The 18,523-nt window shown below is 29.0% G+C and overlaps 1 protein-coding gene across 3 annotated transcripts in view; it reads left to right on the forward strand.

The window, feature by feature from the left end:
- LOC129960147 (transcription factor 12-like) overlaps positions 1-18,523 on the forward strand; it is a 90,727-nt gene that overhangs the window by 10,322 nt on the left and 61,882 nt on the right. For all 3 annotated transcript variants that reach the window (XM_056073327.1, XM_056073328.1, XM_056073329.1), the window contains exons 4-5: positions 1,147-1,172; positions 1,857-1,895. In XM_056073327.1, coding sequence (XP_055929302.1) covers positions 1,147-1,172; positions 1,857-1,895 — 65 coding nt within the window. The remainder of the gene's footprint in view (positions 1-1,146; positions 1,173-1,856; positions 1,896-18,523) is intronic.

Here is an 18,523-nt window from a genome sequence, read left to right on the forward strand (position 1 = left end):
CACAATGCGTTCTTCCGCCAACACTAGGGATTTTTTTGCCAGGTATCCGCTTGCAGTATTTCAGCCATCGGATGATTTGGCATTGGAAGGACGGCGTGACGGATAGCGACGAGAATACACTCTGGCAGTTCGTAAGGCATTACCATTACATTGACCACAAATACAATACATATTGCAATATTAATGACCAGAATATGTTGCCATGTGAAGATTACTGGTAGCTACTAGATGCAGTCTTTTAAATATGATTCAGACAACGGCTTGATGGCAATTCACGTGCCTCAATATGCGCACAGTACATTTGGAACATCTTGCTGTGTAAACTTATGCAAACACGGAAATAAATTTGCACAAGTTTACTAAAGTTAGCAAATGACTAGCAAAAAGGCTACTAAAGTTATTTAATGTCTAATTATTATTTTAGTAACGATGTTCATGCTTTCAATAAAGTGTTTTTTTTTTAAATTTTTTTTTTTTACTATACACTATATATGACAGTATACATTTTTTCTTGCAATTTTCTTGAAAATTATAGGTCGTAGAGGTACAGTTCTTTGGGCATTTATCACGTATTCCAAACATCTAACACACCGAGCGGAGTTTATCCGATTTTGATGGGACACCCTATATAAAGAGAGGTTTCCCTGAAAAAGGGGGGGGGGAGTGTAAGAGTTATAAAAAGTAGAGCAAAAAACCTCTAAAATTCGGAAGAGGTATTTAAAAATTTGTAATTTAAAATAATCAACAAATATTATAGTTAATACGTAACCAGTGAAATTTTCTAAAGTTTAATATAAATATGACTTAATATACTTTAAGTAGTCATTCACTGTGACTTTTCCATTTAATATTTTCTAATAGCTTGAAACATGTTTTAAAAATAGGATCATTTGATTCTATATATCTTCAATATTTGTATTAATTAGAATCGAGATCTTGCTTTTTATTTTATATTTTTAATTATGCTAAAACAAGGGAATAATATATGCAGCAGATTTTAAGTGTATAATTATTTTTTTTTGTGTAAAATTAATCAGGCAAAAAAATGTAAATTAAGTTAGGTTGTGTGTTTTTTAGATGTCTGCTATGTGAAATTAATATATGTATATGTTGTACTTATTGAGATTTTTTCAATTTTATTTTCAGGTCCTCCCGCTAAACGGAAAAGAGATGTAAGTTAATTCTTTCATTGAAATGCTTATGTTTTGTTATATATTGTCTTATTGCACTTGCTTTTTGTGATGTACAAAAATACCAATTCAGTCGAAATTGCTAATTTTCCAATTCATTTTGTGCACTAATTTTGCAATTTGCACAAAATTTAAGAAAACACTTTTAATACATCTTACTTAAATTTCTAGTAACATCTTTCTTTTCATTTTTTTGTTATATATTTGTCATATTTTGTTGGCATGTTAATTTGTTTCGGCTCTTTTTATAAACCGATTGTTGTAAAAAATCTAAGTCTCCTCTATACTTGATGTATGAAATTTGACTACCATTTTATGGAATCACCTTTTTCCCTACCCTGTAGTGTTGCATGATTTCCCGAATAAAAGAGATATTTCTTGTTTGAGCAAATGCTTGTCATAATGATTTTACCTATTAATTATAATATAACCTATAAATGTCTTTTGGATTTTAAGCTGTAATTTATAGACTTTTGATAATAAACATTCTTGCTTTAAATCCTTTATTATTTTGGAAGTGTGCCTTGCTGATTTAATTTTTAAGTATATTTATATTCTGATAGACAGCAAAAAAAAAAAAAAAAAAAAAAGAGAGAGAGAGAGAGGGAGAGGTTTTCAGATTTAACTAAAATCTTGTAATGAAGATATTTTCTTTTTCTTTTTTAGGCTTCTGATGGAAAAGAACTGGACGGGCATTGGATTCCTGTAAGTTTAATTACATTTATATTGAACACTATTAATTCTTAGGGAGAAAACTTTAACTTAACCTAGGAGTTTATTTAAAAATCACCTGATCTTAATGAAGAATTATATCTATTTCGTATGTTATTTGTGGGGAGGGGGAGAGCAAATAAAACCCTGTTGTTTTTTGCAAAGTATTAATATGAAATTATACAGTTTCACATGAATTTACTTTCAGTAATTGAATATTTGATAATGTTCTAGTTAATGTTTCTATTCATTCATGAAAAAATCTACCTGTCGGATCTGTTGTAGCAAATTCATCTTCTACAACAGATCTGACAGGTAGATTTAAGGACAAAAAGAAATTATTTCCTCCTTTTCACTAAAAAATTTTGAGTTAACCTATAAAGTTATAAGGAATTCTTTAATTTCCTTTTTTGTTTTAAATGATTTGTGTGTTTAAAAATTACAATAAAAAATTGATCTATGAAAATGGATTTATATTAAAAAAAATTTTTAATGTGGTACTTTCATTTCATTAAAAATACAGCTAAATTTTAATAAGCACCCATCTTTATAAATTTTGACTCAGACTATAATTTGCTGCACATTTTTTCTGTGACTTTTCAAAGACTTCTTTAATCTTTGTGTTTTTAAAATTATGAAAAATCAGTTTTTTGAGGTGAAATGAATGTTTAGTAAGATGAAAAAGTTCTAACAGATATCAAATGAAAACTCTTCTCGAGGGATCACTGTTGTAAAATTGTTAATTGTAATACATTTCTAGAAATGTAAATGGCTGATGTTTGAAATAGTTCTTTGCGTGTTTGTGACCTTTTGTGGATAGTTTTTTCAATAGTTTGTGTTGTAGTTTCATAAAATTTCTATGTCTTTGATCTTGGCTGCCTCAAAATAGGGCATCATCAGACATGTTTTTTTAGGGGTTGGGAGTTATATTTTAAAGATAAGTTCATAAAAATGATACTAATAAAAGCAAGGATTTGAAGTTCAGCATTTCAATAACTATTTTGAACTTGAATGTTTTGAAAATTTTTAGAACTGTATATCAAATTTGAAATGAAAATTTTGTTTTTCCATTTGAGTGGAAGGAGTATATTTTAAAAATTTTCTACGATTACATTAAAACAATTTGAATTATAAAAAAAATAGTTTCTAATAGTTTTTTTGACTTATCTGTTGTACATTCTATTAAATAATTTACTGCAGTGAAATTCGAATATATAAATTCAAGTGGATCTTGGGTGTTATAGTTATTAAGCTATAGTATAATTATTGTGAAACCTTCTTAAAATGCTTAGAATTTTATTGTAATTCATATAATTTAGTTTAGAGTTCTGTGAAGATGGTTTGCTGAAAAAATTAAATCATATTTAAGTATAATTGAAGATTATTAGTAAAATATCATTTCATATTTATGATACTTTTGTTAAGTTAGCATAATTAGAAAACGGCGGTAAACTTTAAATATAAATTTTTATGAATTATTAATTTTAAAACATTTTATTTTTAATACCATTGCGAAGGAGATATAAATTATTGGAAAAGGGTTGAAAAAGGTCCGTTTTTAAAGTAATTAGCCTTTAATAATTGTTAGCATGAATAATAACTGCATCATTTTTTAGAAAAATTGTGACTTTTGTATAGCTAATTAAGGTGGAGGAAGATAATCTTTTATGAATATGATAACCATTATAAATTAGACTTTGAATATTTTGAGTAGCATCATTTATAAAATTAATTTCACATTTTGTATAGCAGTGTGTTGTAATATTGTAAAATTTACTTTTAATTTGAAATTCCTTAAGCATGCTACAAATCTGGTCGATTTTTAGTTAAACCTTCTGGAATATGAAGCTTTTTTGCTTTTTGTTTGGTCTTATTAAGCTTTTATTAATTGAAAATTTTACTTTTCTTCTAAAGCAGTAATGCACAATTGTTTTTGAGAGCAAATAATTCAATGCCTCACATATATTAACTGTAAATAGTAATTATAATTGTTAAGTTACGGTCTTTTTTGTCAGTTATCTTTGAAAATCAGGGCTAAGTTGATTAAAAGCAGTTGGAAGTGGGGAAATATATATTAGAAAGAATTCCTTAATAATCCTGTCTATAAAACAGTTTTATTGTTATATTACTGTACTTGAATAATGAAGGTAATGGTAAATTTTGAACATTTGAGAAGCCTCAAATTCCATTTCGGTTGATACACCTGATAGGTGTATTTTTTGTTAAAAGGTAACTCAAGTACAGCAACTCTCATTGCATGTATCTAAAACTGTATGTGCATAATTTTTCAAAATAGCCATTAAAAAGAAACACTGCAAGATAAGGCGATTTACATGGTGAAAAAAAAAGTATGATTTGTAAATATACGTTGCTTTGTAAAATGATTAAGAAAATATAGCCCTTGTGTTGCTTCAAAATAAAATATATATGTATAGCGGCAGTTAAATGAAAACGAGATGATTTGAAAAAAAATAAGTAAACCGTTTATTATTCCAAATGTAATTACCTTAGCTATCAACACATTGATCCGACATTGAGATAAGACGATCAATGTCTTCATGGGAAAATGTTCGTAGGTGCCTACGGAAACATAATTGTACCCAGACGTGCAGCTCACAAATGTATTACTTCAGGGTTCCAAAAATATGGAAATCACTTGGGGAGAGATCTGGACTGTATTGAGGATATGTAAGGGCTTTGCAGTGAAACTTCTGCAACTTAGTTTTCATATCCATGGCAGCATGTGAGCGGGCATTATCCGACAACGGAACGATGCCGTATTGATGCTCAACATGAGTCGAATGTCTTTCATCGTCTGCCTTTTTTGACGGCAACATCCACTGCTGCGATGACAGAAGGGGTAATGTCACGCTGAACCTGGTCTGGCTGAATCTTGTCTTTCAATGACACCCAGCCTTCTTGATATCGCTTATTCTGCACAAACACGCACGATTTTGACATATATAGTAGACATCCGGGCATGAATTTCACTTCGTGACACTTCATCCGTAATCAAAAACGCACTACTACAGCACACTGTCTTTTTTTTCGGCCTCCTCAGTAATGTCGGAGGCACATACGATTCGATGATCTCATTTTGAGCATGTCTAAGAGACAAGTGGCGTAGCAGTGAACGTTCGTACAGTTCCTTCTTCTTTCCGAATAGAAGGCGCTGCTATACACAAACTACTTCCGTTGCCAGTTTCTGCGCCATGCCCATTATATAGTTTCATCGTTTTCATATATCTGCCATTTATATATATATATATATATATATATATATATATATATATATATATATATATATATATATATATATATATATATATAATCAATATTAAATTTAAAAAAAACTTACCTTTTGAGTAGCTCAAAAGTATTATTTTCAAAACTAAATATGAAGTTTGCTGCATTTAAAACATATTAAATTACCAATGTGTAATACAATTTCCATTTAATCTTAACATAATATGAACATTTAATGCCAACTATTTTGCAGATGAAAATATCAGAGTAAACGCCGCCTTCTTTGCTTTTAATATTTTGCATAGCGAAACTTGTGCTTCATTCAGTAACATTTGCTTAAATATGAATATCAAATAACACACATGCAAGAGTAATAATGAAACATTCATGTCCATTGTTTTTGTCTTTAATAATACTGATTAATCCTCTGTTTTAAAGATTTTCATCTGAATTGATTCTGAGAAAATTATCTACATAAATTTTTTCAAATGCTTCTAACAAAATAAGTATGCCAGTGAAATTTCTGTTGAGATATCATGAAAGTAAAAGCAAGTAGAATGTAATTTAAAAAAAAGAGGTGTGTGTGTGGGGGGGGGGAGGGGGTGAATCTTGACATGGTGTGGGGGAAAAAAAAAAAAAAAAAAGCATCAGTTGACTACATACCAAACCAGCACTACTGAAAAATCAGCTCTGGTACAAGCAAAATTTTATGGGAGAAGAGTTGTTTTTTTCTTCACTAATACTTCATTCAGCTGAATGCAATGAGGAAATTTTGATGCTTTTAAGGGCTATCTGATGTTTAACCTCAAATTGCCCATCTACTAATTATTGATTCCTTTTTTTAAAAAAAAAATGTATTTTGTTTTCTCCTTTGGTTTTTATTATTATTTTTTTCTTCGTTTTCGTTGTTTGTTCAACTCTCAAAAAATAAAGTTAAAAAGGCTTTTGAAATGAGAAATTTAAAATTTCAGGGGTATTGAAGCTCCAATGGATGTGTTGCTATTTAGTATTAGAAAAACCTGATAGATGTTCATCTTGATAAGAATACTTACTGTGCATGTTTGTGAATGCTTTGCAACATATATCTGTTCAACCAGTTTGTAAGATTACCATGATCTGGGGATAGTCATTGGATTCAGAAAATTGAAATGATGGGTTTGAGATTCTTTAATGTTCAGATGTCTGCTGTGTAACACAGACCTGTTGCAAATTTAAATTAATTGTGGGTAAATATCATCCCATTCGTATGTAAAAATTTGGAGAAAGGTGGTGACATTGCAAGGGTCATCCTTCCTCTTTTGACCACAGTTGCCTTCGTTTACTCCTAGTTTTGCTTCAGACTGGTAATGAAATGTTAAATTAACCCATATGATTTATTTTTAAACCTTTTGCTTAACTTGAAAATGATTCTTGTTAGTAAGGATGGAACAACATTATCAATTTTGCACTAGCGTCCTACTGGAATTTTGTACATGTATTAATTTTCAATAAGAATACAAAATTTTGATAATTTTATTTTTTTAATTATCAGGTAATATATTAATTGTACAAAATATTGATTTTTTTAGAAGCGGTGCCATTTAAAAGTCAGTTTTAGAAATATTGCGAAACTTTATATATCGAGTTTGAAATTTTCTGAAAAAAATTCTTAATAAAGAAATTTCAGTATACAAAAATTTTAATACATAGAATTATGCACTATCAATTTTTCATTGTCTTTGTATTAAATTAATTATGTCATTAATTTTTTAGGGTGAAAGAATGTTTACAAGAATTAAACTATCAAAAAATTATTTAAAAAAATTACCAATAACAAAGGTTTTCTAAAATTGTCGATATCATACTTCGTATATATCAATGAAATTTTTTCCATGTCTTTATTTTGTTATCCCACTTTCTAGATATTTTATTAAACTTATCTTTTCTTGCATGCTTTAAAATTTCAGTTTTTTATGATGTCATACTCTGTATTAACTGATCTGGAAAAAGAATATATATATCTTGGCTCAAGTTAAGAATGAGATTCATACAACAGAAGCTAAGAATAACATAGGATTCGGTGGCAAGTGTTAATTGCTTTTTTATAAGTAGCTTCCGATTTTCCGAGAATTTTAACTGCAGTAATAATTGACGAAACTGTTTTTTCTTTAATGTCTTATTTATGAACCAATACAGTGGTTACTTTCTGACTACAATAAATATGCATAATTTTTTTATGAAAATTTTTTCATCAGTGTATATAATTTTTTTAATATATAGAAATTATTAGAAATCCTACATTTCTAAAAAGTTCTATATACAGGTCTATATTTTCTCTGTGCAAACTTCCAAAAGTATAGATCACATCCAAAGGAACTAGACTTGCATATAAACATATAGGCAGAAGCGCCCGAAATCAGGGGGTATCTGAAATATAAGATATGAAAGGGCACAAAACAAAGATTAATGAGTAAATGTTTATTGGTTTTAATATCGAAAGCAACGTTAGTTATTACAACGTATGATCGAATTCTTCCCCTTCCCTTGAGATGCGATACATGCATGACACTGTCGTATCATTGATTACTGGATACATATGAACACGCCTGGAGTTTTATTTATAGCACCAGCAGAGTAGACGATTCTTGTTACCAGGAGTCCATTTCAGACTCTATAGAGAGAATATCAATATATAGAGGAAGGGAGAGGAGTTCTTCTATATTTTACTTCATAGATTCCATAGTATTTGTAATATGTAACCATAAAATATATTATAGACTAAAAGATAAAAATAACAAAATTGGAACATTTAAAACAGCATTTATTATTGTTATAAAAACTGGGAGATATTTTTTCTCTTTGAAAATCTAGTAGTATTATAATGAAATTAGTATACAATGAAGGTCATTAGAAATTTGGAGATATTAATTAAAATTTAAAATATGTTATAGATGTAATTAAAATTCCAATTTTATGAGAATATTTCGATCAGAATTTTGTTATTTTGTTTTGACACCAACATTTTTATTAAAATAACAAAAAATTAAGAAAATTATAAGAATTAAATATATTAATAATCGTATTTAAATAATAAATAAAAATATTTACTGATTTTCTTTAAATAAGAATCTACTGATGTGAAGTAGAACATTTAATATTCTTGTTGACCAATTATGCGCATATATTATATGCAAATAAGGATGTTTATTTTCATATGTTTGCTATTATAGAAATCAAGAATATTAATAAAAGACAATTTTCTTGATGATGGAATTTCATATAATTGTTTAGAATATGAATGTAAGTTTAAAAAGAGTTACTTAATTTGTTATGGTGCCAGGGCAAGACGACCAGGTTTGATTCTTTTTCTAAACCATAGATGTTTTAAAAGGGTAAAAGCCCAACTTCTGTTATTAAGTTGCTTCAAGAGGGAAAGTAGTGCCTCATTTGGCAAAAATATTTAAAACTAAAAGCTGGAAAAAAAAAGAAGAAGAATTACATTTATTAATCTATTAATTTTTTTTAATCAAAAATCTATTGATTAAACCAGAAATTGTAGGAACTTGAGGCGCAGAAATTCTTATAGGGTGCGTAATGTCATGAAAAGTGCTTAAAAAGTTGTTACATTTAAAAACCTTGCTTAAGTATTTTTAAGCACTTTAAAAGTGCTTAATTTTGAAAATGGGTCCTTATAAAGTGCTTAATTTCTCTAGGAAGAGTGAATAAAGCTTTTGTTTTTGTTTTCTCAGACATTGAATTTGATAAATCGAAAGCATGGTCGTGAAGATATATTTACTGGATGTATCAAGAAAGAAAGCTAACAAAAGGGAAGAATTCGGAACAGATGAAATAGAATTATTGGTGTCAACACATATTAAGTCGTTATTAATATGTAACATCTCGTTAATCTGTCGTTTTTGTGAAATCCCTTGAACGACGTATTAAAATGATTTTACTTTGCTATATGAAATTGCAATTCATTGCGACGTGTAATTACGTTTGTCGATTGTATAAAATCTGGTATGATTGAATTTTAATTTGAAGCCTCAAGTTTTCAATTATCGTGATATTTTCTGTTGCTTTTTTTAATGCCCCATTCATTTGAAAATTATTATTTGTTGGATCAATCAAATTTTAATTTCTATAAAAAAAAGAAAACCGCTAAATTTAGTACTTAAAAATTTTAAGGAATTAAAAAAAAAAAAAAAAAAAAAAAAAAAAACCAGTTTTTCAAACCTTTTATTCCACAGGGTTCAGATTCTATAATCTTTTAACAATGTTTGCTTTCTTCTTCTTTTTTTGTTACTTTTATAGTATTTATTTTGCAGTGAAATCTCTCTATACAGGTTTGGTAAAAGCGTGTCTTGATTGTTAGAGAAATGCGCAGCATAAATCATTGGCTTTGAGGTATTGCATCTTGGGTAAAATTTGAAAAAATGTGTTCATTAGTGGGCCTTTAGGCCCACTAACTACGTATTTTTCTAAATTTTAATCAGAAGCTATGTTAAAAAACTAAAAACGGAGCTTAACTTGTTTCCGCCATAACATGAAAGCATATTATCGCACAAAAATAATTTTTAACCGGCCTTAAGGTTTAAAAAAGTACTTTTCGATAATGTCAATTTTGTTTGAATGAAGCCATTTTTTTCCTTCAATTTTAATAATTTTTGAAGAACTAGTTTTGAACACAATTTGTAACTGTAATTTTTATGGTTATAAAATTGAAAATGATATCATTGCTCCATCGATCGTTGATTTAAACGATTTTACCATTTTTAAAAGAAATAAAGTTATAAAAAAATGCTTTCTTTACTTTATTTTAAACTTAATAACTTTAAAACTGTTCAGTTTTAAAGCAGTTTTTCACTTGATGAGTATTGTTGACTTTTCAAGCGCTGTTTTCAAAAAATACTTTTTAAATTTATCAGCTGTCATTTTTTAAAAATTTTGGTTTTGTTTCTGACAACAGAGCTGGCGTCTTTTTAACTTCGTGCATTTGTTTGTTATTTCTGAAAACTAGGGATTTTTAAATCATTTTCATTTCTTCGTAAAATATATAATCATGTATTTCACTAATTTTTTAGAGCTAATAAAAGAAGAAAATTTTATTTATTTTTGTAAACTAGTTAGAAAAGCAAAATTCTTAAATTTATGCAGGAAAGCAAGTTATTAAATTTATGATGAAATGGGAAACATTTGAAAAGGCCTTTACTAAACTTTACAAATAAAAAGCGACAAGATAATTTTTTTTGTATCCTGATTATTTCTAAACGCTGCTATTCTTTTCTTTTAAAAAAATTTGATCTGTAAAAAATACTCATTTTAAAAGTGGCATTTTTCATTGTCAGTTTCAGAAATAATTTAAAAAATCATGCTTGCAAGTATAGGAATTTTATGAAGTTATCAATTTTGAGAAAATCACATATGAAGCACAAAAATGCATTTTTTCTTATAATATGCATTAATTTATTAAAATTCGCCACATTTTCATATTTTATTCTTTTTTCCTTTCTTTCTTTCTCTTTTTGGGTGAATGTACTGTTTTTAGTCCATATATATTTTTTCCGTTCTTCTTTATTACAGGTAAATAAACGATGCTTCAATTCGTTCATTCACCTCTGATCGAGAACAGGACCCCCGATAACTGTTTTTTAATACCTACAAATATATTTAAGTCTAAAAGTAAAGCTTTATATCCAGTGAGGCATTTATATAATTATATAACCTTCCTTTTTACATGTCAGGTTTTGCAATTTCGCAAATGTTTCATTTGAAATGTATTTCCAAATGAGTTAATTGAATGTTTCATTTATATTTTGAATCTTCCGGTATAAACGTGGTTTCAGAAGTTCACAATCATATATATAGCGTAATATACACAGGCGTTACTATATTCATAATTATTTTTGGCAAGCTTTTGGAATTGTCTAGATATTTTATGCCATCGGAAGTAAGTGCATTTTGTTAGTTGCATGAAGTGTCAGTGCCATTCTATTAGCTGAGATTTATAAGAACAAACATGGGGAAAAACAAGCTACCATTACAATGCTTTTCATTAAATCTATGTTATTTACGTTACTTTTAATGAATATCCCATATAAGTTTATCAGTAAAATTGTGTGTCAGCTTTCCTTAACCGCCCAGACTTTTATGCGTAATCATTAAAAAGACCGATCTGTAAACAATAAAAAAATTATACAGTTAATATGCATAAATAGTTTTAATTAACAAACTAACAGGAATATTGGTTTACACGGTTAAAAATACTGGAATTTGCTTCCTAATAGTTCCATTTCCGGTTAATTCAAAGAATCTTCCGGTTTCGTTTTCAGCTTTCGATGCTGCTGTAAAAGGCATTAGTTTTCTTTCTGGCTGTTGTAGAAATAAAAACAGTTTTAGGAACTTCAAAGTATGAGCTTTAAAATAAAATAAAATAAAAGCATATTTAAACCTTAATATGTCTAACTGTAGTGTAATGAACAAGGTTGCCACGCTACCGGGAAAGCACAGGGAATTTAAAAATCGTGCAGGGAAATTTGAAAATTTTTATGAAAACCGAGAAAACACAGGGAATTTTAAATTACTTAGTTATTTTTTTCTCATCCAAAAAAATGCCGATTTCTAGATTGCAAAATGGTAGTCATATTTTCCAACAATATCATTCGCGATTTTGTAATGCGGAAACTCGCATCTTTTCTACTTTCACCCCCTTTTTATCTGTATAGATCAGTCCAATTCCGATTTGCTCGATAGTTGCTAATTTTCTATGAGATTTCCAAATTGCAGCTAATAAACATGCTCGAGACTTCTTTAACTGCATGAAAGTACAGAATACAGTTCTCTGGAACATTCAATCTGCGAAAGCAATGCGATGGTGTTTAATCCATCATACTTGAATTTATTGAATGATTTGTTTATTATTTGAGGAACTGTGAACTTATTCAAAGTAGATAAAAGATAAAAAAAAAAACAAAAAAAAAAAAAAAAAAAAAAACCTCGAGCTGTTCCAAGTCCGTATTTAATACGAATTGGACGGATAGAAAAAAATCAATCCTTATTTTCCTTAAATGGGTTCGAGAAGTTCCGCAAAATTCATTTGTAGCGTCTTTCTCGCTTTGTAAGAAGATATAAGCCTAAGTAATATGGGAAAAGAGGCACTTACTAGTTATGCCAAAAGACTAACAGGACTTAGTATCTAAAAGGCATATAGTAAAAGATGACATGTCAAATCCGAAAACGTCAACTTTAATGTCCGAATATAAACCGATTTCGAGCTTTTTAGTTCAAGAAAATGATTTAAAGCAGAATTTTTATAGGTATTAAAACTTGTTGCGTCACATTAGTCCTTTAATGCATCCAATGATATATCGGAAATATTTTCACATATATTCACTGAAAGTTTCGCTACAAAAATATACATTATATCGTACCTTATTTGTGAAGGATTAGCTCCATGAATCTTGTTACTGAAAAATCTGCTGAAGTTGCAGAAATTGATTCCTAAATACATGAATTGGCAAAAATGAATAAATAAAAAAGTAATCTTATTTTATGTTTTTTTGTTAAGTAGTCATTAATTGATTTATATCATGATAACAAAAATGTGTTTTATTTCACTCGAGTCTTTGTGTGGCTGACAATTTAAGAGCATGAGATGTAATATGTTCCTCCCCCCCCCCCGAATATATAAATTTTGTCTTATTAAATTCTAGATAATGAATAAAAAGAAATTGTCTCTTTTTATGTAAATATAAACTTTCTTTTAATATGCTATTGTTTCGAATAATGTGAAATTGTTGTTTCCTTTGCTTGCTTTCCCACTCCTTAAAATCATTATTTTAATTTAAAATAATGATTTTAAGGAGTGGAAAAGCAAGTAAAGGAAGCAACAATCAAAGCTTAATGCACTGATCAATTTTTTTTTTTTTTTTTACTGTCTAAATCTGTATAAACAAGCGTAAAAAACACTCGAAAATAATTTTTAAAAATTATTTTTGAATTTAATTATCATTTATTTAATGCAAATTCCTTCAAATCTTTTCAATTTCAAATGAAAAATGCTGTAAGTAAATTATTTAATTATTAAATTTTTCGGCGTTCTTAAAAAAATGTATGAATTAAATTTGCATCATTGCTATGTGTAGGGCTAAAAAGTTTTCAGGGAAAGGCAACTTTCACATATGGATGAATATGTTTTGGGCGCTTCTTTATAAATAGTTCTCAGTTTCAGTGTATGTTGCTAAAGAATTTACATAAGAGATTTACAAAAGCCACCTGAAAATTTCTGTATATATGTTTTAAAAAGACCCGAAAATGTTAGCATATGAGATTTTAAATATTATTTGCAATTATTTATAGCAGTGTTTCGGTTTTCGATCTGTAGATAGTGTTTTCGGCACGCGATTATTCTTGTAGGTGGACTTTCTTGAAGTTAAATCCGTCGATTATACTTTATTTATTAAGAATCAAATTATATTCCATAAATGAGAAGAAATCGAGACTAACGTGTGAAATATTCTAAAAATGCGCACTTTATTATCAACTTTTAAATAATATGTCCAAATCAAGATTTTATTTTCTGTTTGTAAATTTATTACAATTTTGAGAAAATTCTGTTTTGAATTTAATGTCGTAATTTTTCAAAGTAGCAGCCAAGAGTATTTTTTTTAACCTAAACATTAAACATTAGGTGACATTAAGTTTTGATATTCATATAAAATTTTGTAGTTGAATTTTGAATTTTAGAAAAATGTTCTTGGCCTCAATTTTTATTTGAAATTTTTGTAAATTGTATTAAATGGATAAGGTTATGTGCAAAATAGTTTTTAAAAATGCCGTTTAGAAGCTGTTACAATATCTGGAACTGTGATATAAAATTAGTGATTTAATTCACATTTGTAATCTTTTTGTTATATTCCACTATATGATATGATTAAACGTGGTAGTTTAATTTTTGGAGTTTTTTTTGGGGGGGGGAGAATACGTATAATATATTTTAATTTCCAAGTCAGTGATGCATCTATATTTTGGCTATTGAATTCTTACTATAATTTTGAGCAACTTACTGTAAACAAATTTTCTAGTAATCGTTGTTTGAACGGAAAGTATTAAGGGACCTTGGCTTAATATTAAACGAGATTTTCAGTCCTAATTTGGCGTCGAATGTTGTCCAGCGAAAAGATTGAACGATTGTTTCTAACATAGGTGGTTGGGTTTATTGAACCTCCATGTTTTTAATGCTTGAGTTTTGTAGGATCTTAATTATGCTGAACAGTTTAAAATTTTAGCTATTTGTATTATAATGTAGTTTAGTTTTTTAAATGCTTATTTCATAAATCATTCTAAAATTTAGTAGTCATGCACCAAGTGAAATTCATGCATTGTAAGTAGGGATTGTAATAGCGGTATTCACAAGTTTAAATACCGTTTTTTCGGTATTTACTAGAAATTTTTAAAATTGTCTCCACTATATGTTCAGGGATCGCGAACATAGCAAAATAGTGTACGTTTTTGTTTTTATGTCTCCCTAACGGGCGAAATTAATTAGCTAATTATTGACTTAATTAATTGCTTAAATCTAAATTAGCGAAACATGGATTATCCCTGAAAGAAAATATTGTATCCATAACGACTGATGGAGCAACAATTATGAAAAAAGTTGGAAAGTTGATTGGTGCAAATCAGCTGTTGTGCTGTGCACATGGAATTCAATTAGGAGTAATAGATGTATTATACCAAAAAAATAAAGAACAGAAGAATCCAAATACTGTGGATATAAAAACTTCGGATTCCAACTTTGAAGAGAATAAGAGTGAGAGTGATATTGACAATGAAGATAATGACAATGTTATTGGTGAAGAAGATATTGCTAATGAGGATGAAATATTAACCTATCAAGAATTACTTCCTATAATTTATAAAGTTCGAAAAATTGTTAAGATATTTAAACGTTCCCCTATAAAAAAAAGGATATGTTACTAAAATATATACTAACTGAAAATAAAACAGAATATATGTTAATATTAGATTCTAAAACACGTTGAACAGTTTACTCCTAATGATGGAACGATATTTGAAACTGAAAAATCCAATCCAAAAAGCAATAATCGACTTAAACCTGTAAATTAAATTTTCAGATAGTGAATTAGACTTAATATCCAGAACTATATCAGCTCTACTTCCAATAAAACTGACTATTAAGGCATTATGTCGGAGAGATTCTAATTTATCAACAGCTAATGCAACAATAAATTTCATGTTGCAGGCACTGAAAGAGCAGTACACATCACTATCTGAAGAATTATATATTACATTGAAAAATCGCACAGAAGAAAGGCATGCCGAAATAGAAAATGTCTTATGGTATTTACATAATTATAATGATTTTAAAAATGAAAATGAAAAAGAAGAAAAGAAAATAACCAATTCAAATTTGATTAAGTTTAGAGTAAATTTTCTTACATTTTTTACCCACAAACCTATCCACTTTCAGAAGAATTCGGTTCAATTATCGAAGATTATGATGTCACTACTGTCGATAGTGAAAAGGAATTGTCTCTTGAACAAAAATTAGAATTAGCGATAAATAAAAAAATTTCAACGAACCGAAATACAATACAGAAATCAGCTATATCCAAAACTATCCGACGAGAAATCGATTTATTTGAAGATGAGGGATTTAGAGGTAAATACTTGGAAAAAGTGTATCGCGCATTGCTAACAGTACCACCAACTAGCGTAGATGCCGAAAGATCGTTTTCGACAGCTGGTAATTTTTACACAAAATTACTTTTGAGGCTTAATGACAGTACAATTTATCACATTTCAAAAATTTGTAATAGTACCACAGACTGAATAATGATATTTACACTTTTTTTGTGATTTAAATAAGTAAGATGTTCTTTTTCTTTTTTGTGATTATATACTGTTATAATTTATAAGTTACAAATTATTTTTTGTGATATTTACACTCTCTACCAAAACTGGCAAATAAAACAAAGAAACACCGATGTTTTCTTTCTTTTTCTAAAATTTCTAATACCGATATTAAGATTTAAAAAATACCGAATACCGGTATTGAAATTTTGATCCGGTATTGCAATCCGTAGTTGTAAGGTCTCAGGAAAATCTGTTCCTGACTCTTTTGTTCCCTTCTCTTCCCTACCCTATTGATTTGCTTTTTATTTGTTAAGGCGTCACGGAACGTGCATCTTAATGTTACTGCACTCAGAAGCATATACTTGGACCCAGTATAGCCATTTTCGTTTTTTTTTCTACTAGTAAAACCCAATATAACCAACCGATCATGACGTTATTTTGACATAATATAATTTTTAGGCTATGGCTAGAAGAAAGCTTGAGGTATCATCTTTGCACAAGAATTCAAACAATAGAAAATCTTAAAAAAGACAATAAAAATTCTTTAAAAAAAAAAAAAAAAAAAAAAAACTTGTTTCTGCATTACACGTTAGTTAGCTTAATGTTTGGTTATCAAGCTTTTTGATACAGTGGATAGAGGGATCAGAAATATTTTTAGATTTCGCCAGAGGGGGCTGAAATTAATGTTTTAGCGATACGCCATTTGTACCAGCTTATACAAAAGTGGAGGATGGGAACCTTCTGTTACAACATCTCTACCATTCATAAGGAAGGGTGATGAACTATTAAAAGTCTGGTTTAATTTTAATTATGAATTATTTTTAAAAATATCGTTTTTAAAAACTATTTACTATAAATGATTTATAATTTTTGCTTAACGCTACTCTCCATTTTCGGTGGTAGTAACCTCAGTTCCATTCCTGTTTACTTTTGACTGGTGATTATCTGGTGACTTACTTTTGATTGTGGTTCTATGGAAATCTATGGAAACTCAAATTCTTATGGTTAGAAAATTAGACTGTTTGGCGTTGGCTTTAAGAAGGCTTATCCAATTAAGTTTATCATCGAATAAAGGTTTAAACTTAAGGATCGACACAAATAGCCCCATAAAGCTTCAAAATGGATCGTTACTCTTTCAAATGATTTACCAACTTTTATTTTCTCGAATAATAACCCATGTAAAAAATAAGTGGGGAGTTCGGTTTATTATATTACTTTATTCTTCTGAAGATTTTAGTATAAATTTATACCTCTCTTTGAAATACTGGTGAAGATACATTTTAAAAAGGTTTAAGAAAAATTTCAGTGTATTTCTTTTTTTATAGTAATTTCATATGGAACTTTCGCCTTTGAGACTTTTTTTTTTAAATATATTTTTTAACCAATCTATATCAATTGATTCGGGTGTGTATAAAATTCCGGCTTCTTTTTAATTTTCGATTTTGATGACTATCGATCTTATGGTTTTAGTACTTAATTGTTTTCAGCCGGATTGGCTCGCTTTCCATTTTGTTTTTACGGTCTCCTAAATAATGCTCCGAAGCTCAACAATAACCTGCCGTAAAATCTCGGCGCTTGGGCTTTTATCGTATTTTTCGCCCATTTCCTACGCCGCTTCGTAAAATCGTGTGACGGTAAAAAGCGGGATATTTAAGAAGTGTTTAGGAAGCAGTCACACTCGTAAATTTTAAAAGTGTCACCAACATCAGCGCAGTTATCTTCAGGGGAGCTAGTGGGAATGGGGAAGAATTGCTTCTTGACTGGGAACCACTTGGTCGCAGCTAGTGGAGAAATCGACCCATGCGCTAACTCATCAGACATGCATAGAGCTATCTTTGTTTATTCTTTCTTCGGTTAAAAGCGAAGTGAAGTGATGCAGTTTTATTTAGTTGTGTAATTGAAATAGCGGATGAAAGGAGAATTGCGTTATGTTTTCTGTCTGCTTTTAATATTTTCATAATTTTGCTGCATAATTATAAAAGATTTTTTCTCCCAGATGATAAAAGTTTTTGAAGAAAGCGTATTTCTCTAAACATTTATGTTAGGGAAATGTTTAACCTTTCTTTTTATTAAAAATATTTTTTAATTAATTATGAAGAGCGATTCAATACAGACTTTCATTTGCTGCATTTTTTTATCGCGATTTTACCCCCTTTTTATTTTAAATCTTTTTGGATACTTTTTATTCAGCCGATAGTTAGACAATAATTTCCTTGTTGTATTTGCGCATCTTAAATTTTAGTTAATCTTAATTAAGCAAAATTAATCAATTTATCACAATTTTAAATTAAAAGTTTTAATTACTGTGTTGGGGCCGTGATGGTCTAGCTGTAAGGTTTCGACTTCCTTAGGGTTGGATCCTTAGTTCTAAAACAGAATCATGTACGAGTTTGAATGATGTGCATTGAATCTGTGGCTGCCGTAACACCCTCAAGTTGGTATGAAGAAGTATGACTTATTGTTAATGGCATAACTTGGATGGGCAGATCCCTAAACGCTATTACCAGGGGGCGTGAAAT

This window comes from Argiope bruennichi, chromosome X2, assembly GCF_947563725.1.
Source record: "Argiope bruennichi chromosome X2, qqArgBrue1.1, whole genome shotgun sequence".
NCBI lineage: Eukaryota > Metazoa > Arthropoda > Arachnida > Araneae > Araneidae > Argiope > Argiope bruennichi.